Source organism: Zeugodacus cucurbitae, chromosome 2 (assembly GCF_028554725.1).
Source record: "Zeugodacus cucurbitae isolate PBARC_wt_2022May chromosome 2, idZeuCucr1.2, whole genome shotgun sequence".
In the NCBI taxonomy this organism is placed as follows: Eukaryota; Metazoa; Arthropoda; class Insecta; order Diptera; family Tephritidae; genus Zeugodacus; species Zeugodacus cucurbitae.
Genome location: NC_071667.1, coordinates 84,651,156 through 84,660,842, shown reverse-complemented (window position 1 = coordinate 84,660,842; position 9,687 = coordinate 84,651,156). Strand labels below are relative to the sequence as shown.

At 38.3% G+C, this 9,687-nt stretch overlaps 5 protein-coding genes across 6 annotated transcripts; 3 read left to right on the top strand and 2 right to left on the bottom strand.

The window, feature by feature from the left end:
• Positions 1-995: 995 nt before the first annotated feature.
• On the top strand, positions 996-4,747 carry LOC105218250 (26S proteasome non-ATPase regulatory subunit 1). Its single transcript, XM_011193700.3, has 4 exons — positions 996-1,165; positions 1,425-2,388; positions 2,448-3,755; positions 3,819-4,747. The coding sequence occupies exons 2-4, from the start codon at positions 1,440-1,442 to the stop codon at positions 4,619-4,621; spliced, it is 3,060 nt and encodes a 1,019-aa protein (XP_011192002.2). The 5' UTR covers positions 996-1,165; positions 1,425-1,439; the 3' UTR covers positions 4,622-4,747.
• Positions 4,629-5,311, bottom strand: LOC105218260 (UDP-N-acetylglucosamine transferase subunit ALG13 homolog). The gene has a single exon (XM_011193712.3). The coding sequence runs from the start codon at positions 5,309-5,311 to the stop codon at positions 4,799-4,801; it is 513 nt and encodes a 170-aa protein (XP_011192014.2). The 3' UTR covers positions 4,629-4,798.
• Positions 5,312-5,602: 291 nt separating this feature from the next.
• LOC105218277 (GPALPP motifs-containing protein 1) lies at positions 5,603-8,464 on the top strand. The gene is made up of 4 exons (XM_011193759.3): positions 5,603-5,745; positions 7,139-7,864; positions 7,938-8,163; positions 8,220-8,464. Exons 2-4 carry the CDS (start codon positions 7,185-7,187, stop codon positions 8,382-8,384), a joined length of 1,071 nt encoding a protein of 356 aa, XP_011192061.2. The 5' UTR covers positions 5,603-5,745; positions 7,139-7,184; the 3' UTR covers positions 8,385-8,464.
• LOC105218272 (phosphatidate cytidylyltransferase, mitochondrial) lies at positions 5,743-7,093 on the top strand. The gene has a single exon (XM_011193751.3). The coding sequence runs from the start codon at positions 5,778-5,780 to the stop codon at positions 6,780-6,782; it is 1,005 nt and encodes a 334-aa protein (XP_011192053.1). The 5' UTR covers positions 5,743-5,777; the 3' UTR covers positions 6,783-7,093.
• Positions 8,391-9,615, bottom strand: LOC105218268 (cyclin-C). Of its 2 annotated transcripts, XM_054225438.1 has the most exons (3): positions 9,480-9,615; positions 8,807-9,417; positions 8,391-8,742 (listed from the first exon to the last, which is right to left on the bottom strand). In XM_054225438.1, exons 2-3 carry the CDS (start codon positions 9,392-9,394, stop codon positions 8,527-8,529), a joined length of 804 nt encoding a protein of 267 aa, XP_054081413.1. In that variant the 5' UTR covers positions 9,395-9,417; positions 9,480-9,615; the 3' UTR covers positions 8,391-8,526. The 2 variants fall into 2 exon arrangements, with proteins under 2 accessions (XP_054081413.1, XP_011192026.1); XM_011193724.3 differs by having other exon boundaries at positions 8,807-9,487.
• Between the last annotated feature and the right edge of the window lie 72 nt (positions 9,616-9,687).

Genomic DNA, 9,687 nt, shown 5'->3' with positions numbered 1-9,687 from the left:
GTCCAGCCGTTCCGCAAGCACTACACAGCAGACGACGACCAAATAATTGATGTTAAAATACGAAATGAGCACAGTTTGTTGATTAAACCGTCATAAATACACACATATACATACCACATAGCATATTCCATCATAAGTTTGTATGTGCGTCTGAAGATATGAAAAAGTGGTGCAAATGCTGACTGCCAAGACGGTGTGTCCATAAAGCCGGTTTGACAACGGCATCGGCATGACAAAATATTTAAGCCTCGCCACTTACAGCTTTACATTTCAGTTGGCTTACCTGAACGGGCGTGCTATGCTGCGCATTGATAGCAATGCCGCTGACGTTGATGACGCTGCTGGACAAGCCCCGCTGCAGTTAATTGCAGACGGTATCGGTGCAATGAACTTGATTTTGATTTCTTGCTTTACAACGGCGACGGCGCCTTTCGTGCGGCAAACGAAATAATATGTAAATTGCGTGTGCGTTGTTGCACCGAAAGTAGGTTAACTTGTTTTGACTCTTGTGGCTGTTGTATGTCTTTCTTTTGGGAGTTACAGCCGAAAGAATTCGCACACTTCTGTTTTGTGGCATTTTCGAAAGTAAGTGGCTATTTTAAACACAATTTAAGTATTATTTTTAGACTACTGGCGGTGAAGGCTTTCAATTTATTTCCGCTTCCTTCAGCCTTTCGCTATATGTGTATAGTGTTACCAACTTTACATGCGTACATACATATATACATATATGTGAGCATTTTTATATTAGCTCCTATGATTTTTTTATCTTTCTTTAATTTTATTAATTTTTAATTTAATTGTATTATTTAATATTATCTGAATTCATAAATTTGTAAGGTTTTCTAACATTTTGTTATTTGGGGTCTAAAATTTAAAATAAATTTATATTTTATTAAACTCAAGCAATTGAGCTTTCACCTTTCTAACAAAAATGTGGCAACACCAAATTCAATAAGAAATATTGCACTGAACATACACCACCTATAGATGTCATGGAAGCCAACCAGTTTGACAAAAGTGATTTGCAGTTTTGTCATTTGGTGTTAAATATTCTCAAAAGGAGTGAAAAAATATTAATTATTGAGCGAGATATACATAAATTTTAAGCAGTCTAGTTGGAAAAAAACGTCAAAACTAAATAAATTTGTGAAAAACCGTTAAGGTATGTGCATTAAACAATAGTTTCGAAATTGGAAAACATTAAACAAAATTCTGACTATACTTGCAATGGATGCATTATTTGTATAGTTTATATGTAAACTAATTGTAAATTATATCGCCCTGTAAATAAATCATTGAAAAATGTTATTAAAATATTACTTACGAAAATGCATATTGACTGTTTTTACATCAATTGACACCAACCAATAAACTAAAAACATAACCTTAATTATATGTACAATGTCGCTTGTCATTTTCAGCAACCAACAACTACAATGACGCTAACGTCCGCCGCTGGTATCATCTCGCTATTGGATGAGCCAATGCCTGATTTGAAGGTATTTGCTCTGAAGAAGCTTGATAACATCGTAGACGAGTTTTGGCCCGAGATTTCGGAATCAATTGAAAAAATTGAAATGCTCCATGAGGATCGTTCGTTCCCGGAAAACAAATTGGCTGGAATGGTAGCTTCTAAGGTATTCTATCATTTGGGATCCTTTGAAGATGCCTTAACCTACGCATTAGGCGCTGGAGATTTGTTCGACGTTAATGCTCGCAATGAATACACTGAAACTATAATTGCCAAATGTATCGATTTTTACATTGCACAACGTATAGCCTTCATTGAGAATCCCAAAGACGCTAAAGCGGTTGACACACGTCTAGAAGCCATTGTCAACCGCATGATCCAACGTTGCTTGGATGACGGTCAATATCGTCAAGCATTGGGAATTGCATTGGAAACCCGTCGCATGGATATTTTTGAACAATCTATTATGAAGTCTGATGATGTTGCTGGCATGTTAGCTTACGCTTACAATGTCACCATGTCATTAATTCAGAACCGTGGATTCCGCAATGAAGTGCTGCGTTGCTTGGTAGGATTGTATCGTGATTTGGGTGTACCAGACTACGTGAATATGTGTCAGTGCCTGATATTTTTGGAAGATCCTCTGGCTGTAGCTGAAGTACTAGACAAACTAACACGTTCCTCTGTGGAAGGAAATAATTTAATGGCATATCAAATTGCCTTCGATTTATACGAATCAGCCACACAAGAATTTTTGGGAAAAGTGCTCCAAGCACTTAAAGAAACAGCACCTATCCCAACGGCCCTGCCGTCCACTTTTAAGCCACAGGGTACAAACCCTAGCAGCAGTGATGATGCAAAAGCATCCAGCGAAGATAAACCTAAATCGGAGGATTCCGCTGGAGATGCAGAAGGTAAAATTAAATTTTTCATTATTGTTGTAATTATATTAATTTTTTTTTTTCATTATCAGGTGACGCAAAAATTGAGCGAACAATTGATTCTTTGAATGACTCAGAAAAGGCTCATCAGAAAAATATTGAGAAACTTATTTCGATTTTATCGGGTGAAGTAACCATTGATCTGCAGTTGCAGTTCTTGATTCGCAGCAATCACGCCGATTTGCAAATTCTCCGTGGTACAAAGGAAGCTGTACGTGTGTCGATTTGTCACACCGCCACCGTCATCGCTAATGCATTCATGCATGCTGGCACCACATCAGATCAATTTCTTCGTGACAACTTGGATTGGTTGGCAAGAGCAACCAATTGGGCGAAATTGACCGCCACAGCCTCTTTGGGAGTCATCCATCGTGGACACGAAAAGGATTCTTTGGGTCTCATGCAAAGTTACTTGCCAAAAGAGACTGGCCCTAGCTCCGGTTACTCAGAGGGTGGTGGTCTTTATGCTTTAGGTCTGATCCACGCCAATCATGGTGCAAATATCATCGACTACCTTTTACAACAACTAAAAGATGCTCAGAATGAAAATGTACGTCACGGTGGCTGCTTGGGATTGGGTCTGGCAGCCATGGGCACCCATCGTCAGGATCTGTATGAACAGCTGAAATTTAATTTGTACCAAGATGACGCAGTAACTGGCGAGGCAGCAGGTATTGCCATGGGTATGGTAATGTTGGGTTCTAAAAACGCCCAAGCTATCGAGGATATGGTTTCGTATGCCCAAGAAACGCAGCACGAGAAGATCCTCCGTGGGTTGGCAGTTGGTATCTCTCTAACAATGTTCGCTCGCTTAGAAGAGGCCGATCCTTTGGTTACCAGTTTGTCGACTGACAAAGATCCTGTTTTGCGCCGTTCGGGAATGTATACCATTGCCATGGCATATAATGGTACCGGTAGCAACAAAGCCATCCGTCGTCTATTGCATGTCGCAGTTTCTGATGTGAATGATGATGTCCGGCGTGCTGCCGTAACTGCAATTGGTTTCATTCTATTCCGCACCCCAGAACAATGTCCATCCGTGGTAAGTTTACTCGCTGAATCATACAACCCACATGTGCGCTATGGTGCTGCCATGGCTTTGGGTATTGCTTGCGCTGGCACCGGATTACGTGAGGCAATCGCCCTTTTGGAACCCATGGTTAAATTCGATCCTGTAAACTTTGTGCGTCAAGGCGCGCTTATTGCTTCTGCTATGATTCTAATACAACACACCGACCAGACTTGTCCCAAGAATAGTTTCTTCCGTCAACTTTATGCCGAGGTGATCAGCAATAAACATGAGGATGTTATGGCCAAATTCGGTGCCATTTTGGCACAAGGTTTGTTATATTAAAAATCCATATTTCCGAAACAAAATACAATAAAGACACAAACTTTTTCAGGCATCATTGATGGAGGTGGTCGCAATGCTACGCTGTCTCTGCAATCACGTACTGGACATACCAATTTGCAAGCTGTTGTTGGTATGCTCGTTTTCACCCAGTACTGGTACTGGTTCCCGTTAGCCCATTCTTTGTCGTTGGCATTTACCCCTACATGCGTGATTGGGTTGAATTCTGATCTGAAGATGCCCAAAATGGAATTCAAATCCGCTGCAAAACCATCTCTGTATGCCTATCCGGCACCATTGGAAGAAAAGAAATCGGAAGAGCGCGAAAAGGTCGCCACAGCTGTGCTCTCGATAGCTGCACGTCAAAGACGTCGTGAAATTGCTGATAAAGCTGAAAAGAAGGAGGAGGATAACAAAATGGAAATCGACGAGGACAGCAAAGATTCCAAGAAGGAGGATAAGAAAATGGATGTTGATGAGAAGGTAGAGAAAAAAGATGACAAGAAGAAGAAAGAGGAAAAGGAAAAGAAGAAGGAGGATGAAAAGGATAAGGATGGTGGCGATAAGAAGAAAGATGAAAAAGAAAAGAAGGAAAAGAAAGAACCTGAACCGAACTTTGAAATACTGCAGAATCCGGCTCGTGTTGTTCGTCAGCAGCTTAAAGTTGTAAGCGTTGCCGAGTCACAAGCCTACATACCCCTCAAAGATGTTACCATTGGTGGTATTATTGTTCTACAACACACCGGCAAAGCGGCGGAACAAGAACTGGTTGAACCAGTAGCTGCCTACGGACCGAAGAATGACGATGCCAAGGAACCAGAGCCACCAGAGCCTTTCGAATACATAGAAGACTAAATGGGAATGCTCTTTATCATTTTGTAATTTTACTGTAATGTTTAAAAATCATACATACATGTATAAAGAAATATTTTCTGCGTTTCACATTTAAAGCATAATAAAATTTATATATATGTAACCAAATTAACAAGTCAAAACACTTAATTTAATACTTTGCTTAACAGTTTAAATCAGTTATGTTCCAATCATCTCATTCAAATATTTTACAAAGCTTTCCATATTGTTGCGCTTTTCGTATGGTTTTAGTTCTTCTAAATTAGCTTGTTTAATAGTTTCGACAAGCCCTTCAATATTGGAATAATATAGATAGCCTTCATCACTCAATTGTTGCGCGAGTTCAATCTGGTGATTGTCCATTAACCTGTCATTAATAACAATAATCCCCGCACGGCCGTGATTTAGTATATCCATGCAAGTTCCTGCTCCAGCATGACCAATTACAAGGCCTGCATTTAAAATGTCAGTCCTGGGCATTTCGAGTTTAAAATCATACTGTTCTACAGTTATACCATAATCCCGAAGTATGTTTTCTGAATTCTGTACAGGTCTGCCATGACCGTATTGGATGACCAACTTTTGACATCCTCGACGCACCAAAACGTCTAAAGCGCGAGCAGATACCACTTCCCTTATAAGTTCATCGAATCTAGTAGTACCTACTGTGACATAAATTACTTTCCATTGCATTTTAATAACTTTACTACTAATTGTTAATTGGAGTCAAGAATTAATGATAACAAATCAAAATTGATAAGTGCAAATTGTCGATGTCATTATTTTAGTTGAGTTAAACTGGTCACTCTAAACGTGATGCCACTCATTAACAAATATGGATTAAATTAATGAAATTTTAAGTTTAAATTTATTTTAAAAAAGGTCAATCTAAGAAATAAATTTTGAAAACAATTACAACGATATTAATTTGTAAAATTGTTTCACTTATATATTTTTAGAGGATTTTAGTTGATTAAAAGGCATCTCTTAACGTTCAGCTGATGTCATGCTTCTTCTTTAATTGTTTTTTTCCCACAACACAAAAACGTAAAGGATATCTAAAAATTCTAAAAGGAGCCGAATTTATAAACAAATAAACGGAGTCCGTTTCTCAACTTTTTGCATCGGTAAAGAGCACGCATTCTATTAAATTACTCAAATGGGGGTTTTCAAAGAAATTTTGGCGCGATTTCCTCGTGGTGGTCTCTCGTATGTTTTCGCCTATGGTAGCGGTGTCAAGCAGCAAGTTGGCTATGAGAAAATTTCTAAACAAAAAAATAACGTAATTGACCTAATATTTTGTGTACGTGATCCTCTGGGATGGCATGCTGAAAATATTAATCGTCAGGAAAGTCACTACTCAATGCTGCAACTGTTGGGACCTCGTTTTATCATGAATTACCAGGAGCATTTAGGTGCTAGAGTTTACTTCAATACGTTAGTGCCTTTGGACGATATTAACGTAACGATTAAGTACGGCATTGTCTCACGAGAGCATCTACTGGATGATTTATTGAATTGGCGATATTTGTACCTTGCCGGTCGCCTACAAAAACCTGTGAGCGAATTGGTACCAACGAATGGTGACGACGAATTGAACGAAGCGTTAGCGAAAAACTTAATGAGCGCGTTTCAAGTAGCGCTACTATTACTACCGCAACAGTTCACTTCCTATCAACTATTCCACACTATTTCCAGTCTAAGTTATAAAGGGGATTTTCGTATGTTATTCGGTGAGAATAAGCAAAAGGTGCGCAATATTGTCTTGGCTCAAGAAAAAGATTTTTTGGATTTGTATTATCCAGTGATGCAAAATTTAACTGACTATGTGGCTGCCGATTTCAATGCCAAAGAAATAGGAACTAATAAAACCATAGTGCAGTTTGAACAGGACAAATCGTTATTAGCTAGAATACATCATCTGCGCAATGCACCGAGTGAATTGCAAAAGCGTATTGTGCGAAATTCAGCATTTAGAGGGGATTATATGAAAATTGTGCCACACCTGGCGGAATCTCACAATCTTCTCGAGCTTGTCCAAACTTCGGTGAATGACATAGTGTGGCGCAGCAGCATTACTCAGTCAATAAAGAATATCCCCAGCGCAGGCCTATTCAAATCGCTCATTTACAGCTATCGTAAGGCGCTGAAGACCTTTTCTTAGTTGGTCAAAGTATACAATACTTATATTGGTGGAACTATGCCAAAGTTATCAAACTGAAAGTTACTGGCAATATTTTGCTTTAAAAGCTCAAGTATTTATACAAGCAGTTTCTTCTAATTTATAAAAAGTGGTTATTTCAAGACTTTATTGTTAAAAGCATTTAATAATTTAAGATACATTAGGATTTCAACAATGTAAATCTGCAAACTAAAAATTGGCTATGAGATATATTTGTAAATGCAAATATTTGTTAACTATTTTTTAGCATTCTTAACTATTTAGTGCAATAAAGTGCATATAATTTACAACTGAAGACATTAATGCAGTTTTACTTCTTGTTTCATTTCGTTCAATAGACTGATACTGGCAAATATTGAAGAAAATAATTGAATATTAATCAAAATGTCCAGTGACTCGGGTTCATCTGCATCATCGGAGGAGCACTATAAGCATAAGAAAAGTAAGAAACTCAAAAGGAAGTCAGAGAAAAAGAAGCACAAGAAAAAGAACAAGAAGGAGAAAAAACACAAGGACAAAAAGCATTATCATCGAGAACAATGTCAAGTAGAGCCCACGCCACCTCCTCTAAGTTTGGATACAAAAAATGGGACAACCGATGCAAGTGTAGATGCCTTTGGTCCAGCCTTACCACCTCATTTACTTAAAGCAGATATAAAAACTGAGAGAATGTTAATAGGTCCTTCACTCCCAAGTGAATTTTTAAATTCAGTTGAGAGCGCAGAAATCAAATCTTCCGAAATATGTGAGAAGGTTGATGCGGCTACTACAGTGGGTGATGGTGAAAACGAAGACATTGATTTTTCATTTGGGCCTATGCCTGTACTCAACGATTCTGAAGGCTTACCAAAAATGAGTACAACACAAATAGAATTAGAGCAACGGGCTTTGGAACTCAAAATCGCAGGCATTGAAGGTACAACCGGTAATACAACAGACGCGAACGTACGTGAGGAATGGATGTTGGAATTGCCAGCGGTTGGACTAAAGGGAGGTTTAGCGGCGCTTTCGAACATGAAACGAACGTTTCATCAAGGAAAGGAGAGACCAGACTTTAGCGACCGGTACGTATACTTTTATTTCGTAAAACTTTAAAATATAAATTAGTAGCTTTTCGTATTTTTAATATTTATGTAGTTCCTCTTGGACTAAAACTCCGAACGATGAAACCAAGCCTTCCACGAGTACAACAAAGGCCACTACTACGGCTGAGGCATTGAAGCGAAGTGCTGAAGATGCTTATGAAAAGCAACGTGATGAAGAGCAAGCGCGTATTGCAAAGAAACACAAGAAGCAACACAAGAGAGATGAGTCGTTAGTTGAAATGCACCAAAAGAAGTTACGAAAGGAGCAAAAGAAAAAAGTAAGTTTTTTACTCGGTACAATTACTATAGATAATTTTATTACACAAATTCACAGGAAAAGGAACTGGCCGCTGCAGGAGCTAAGCCCGAGCGACGACCATTTAGTCGTGACGTAGATTTGAAATTGAACAAAATCGACAAAAACCAAACAAAGCAGATTGTTGATAAAGCAAAAATACTTAACACCAAATTCGCAAGTGGGAAAACAAAGTATCTTTAAAACATCTTTGAGTTTATACACTATATAAATGTTTAATATAAATAATTACCAGAATACATTTTTCACTTATAGAAACACAATTACTTAAATTGTATATTATTAAAAAAGTTAGAATCGGAATTCACTGCTCTCGGCCTGTAAGTTATCGTTGAGGCGCAGGTTTCGGTTTTGGAATTTTACTCAAAAGCATTTGTATTTCGTCTTTTTCTTTCCAATCCTTCCAGAGTTCGTAAAGATTTACAATTGCACGCACAATTTCTTGCACTTTTTCCAAGTCCACATTGAGTTCGGCAAACCAGGTCTTCATAGAGTCCTTTTGCAGTATAACGCAAGCAATTTGTAAACACGCGATCGCAATCTTAAACATAAATAAAGGCAATATATCAATATCGGTATATCACTAATTTTGTTTTAAAGTTTACCTGGTACGGAGGATATAGCAAGCATACATCTGTACGCAAAGAATCATTGACTATGCGCCAGCTTAGAGTTAGCAATTGCTCCTCCTGTCCCATATCTTGTACTAATTGCAGTAGTGGACGATATGGTTGATAGACAATTAAACAGCAGTCCAAGTTTTCAAGCAAATAGAATTCGCACTCCAAAACATGATTTGTCCGATAAGGGAACTCTTGTGTATAGGCGTAGCTGAATTTCGATTTGATCACAGACTGACAAATAGTGATTAAACGGGAATTTGATATAACCCCGAATTCCTCTACCTTAGAAGCGAGCAATATGCACGTAGGAGCCAACAATAATGGATCGATGTTTTTTAGAGAGTTTCGTGCATAGAATCGTTTGAAGTAAACAGTCGCTGTAGCAATAACCTGTTGCCGTAGCTTCAATTGTTCGCCCAGTACTTGTATGACGTTAGCGAAGAAAATGAATATCTTTTGATACTCATCCTCACTAAGCACTTGCAGATCATATTGTCTCTCGCGTATGAGGTCCTGCCGATCTAGTATCCACTGCTGCGAGTGAGAACTCTGCCAGAAATTCCCAGCCATTTCAAGCAATCGTATTCCAGTACCTCAAACGAACTTTGCATAAACACTTTACTCTTTTTTAACTTTCAATTGTAAATTTGATTACCCGTTCAGCAGAATTTTTCAAAAACTTCATTCACTATAAACTCTTTTAAATTCGTGTAGAAAAATCCTGCTCGAGTGTACAAATGTCAAATTTGTTTTGTTGTCGTCGAAGAAAGTGGAAGAACAAGTGAAAAGCAATAATAACAACATATGACATTTGCAATAGTTCTGGCATTGACTTAACGTACCCCATTTTGACAATATAATTT

Bases quoted from the DNA above. Each gene is read 5' to 3' on its own strand.
- LOC105218277 (XM_011193759.3), top strand. From the start codon at position 7,185: ATGTCCAGTGACTCGGGTTCATCTGCATCATCGGAGGAGCACTATAAG. The intron at 7,865-7,937 runs GTACGTATACTT...ATATTTATGTAG, and splicing joins AGACCAGACTTTAGCGACCG to TTCCTCTTGGACTAAAACTC. The intron at 8,164-8,219 runs GTAAGTTTTTTA...ACAAATTCACAG, and splicing joins GAAAGGAGCAAAAGAAAAAA to GAAAAGGAACTGGCCGCTGC.
- LOC105218272 (XM_011193751.3), top strand. From the start codon at position 5,778: ATGGGGGTTTTCAAAGAAATTTTGGCGCGATTTCCTCGTGGTGGTCTC.
- LOC105218268 (XM_054225438.1), bottom strand. From the start codon at position 9,394: ATGGCTGGGAATTTCTGGCAGAGTTCTCACTCGCAGCAGTGGATACTA. The intron at 8,743-8,806 runs GTAAACTTTAAA...TTTATGTTTAAG, and splicing joins TGCTATATCCTCCGTACCAG to ATTGCGATCGCGTGTTTACA.
- LOC105218260 (XM_011193712.3), bottom strand. From the start codon at position 5,311: ATGCAATGGAAAGTAATTTATGTCACAGTAGGTACTACTAGATTCGAT.
- LOC105218250 (XM_011193700.3), top strand. From the start codon at position 1,440: ATGACGCTAACGTCCGCCGCTGGTATCATCTCGCTATTGGATGAGCCA. The intron at 2,389-2,447 runs GTAAAATTAAAT...TTTCATTATCAG, and splicing joins TTCCGCTGGAGATGCAGAAG to GTGACGCAAAAATTGAGCGA. The intron at 3,756-3,818 runs GTTTGTTATATT...AAACTTTTTCAG, and splicing joins CGGTGCCATTTTGGCACAAG to GCATCATTGATGGAGGTGGT.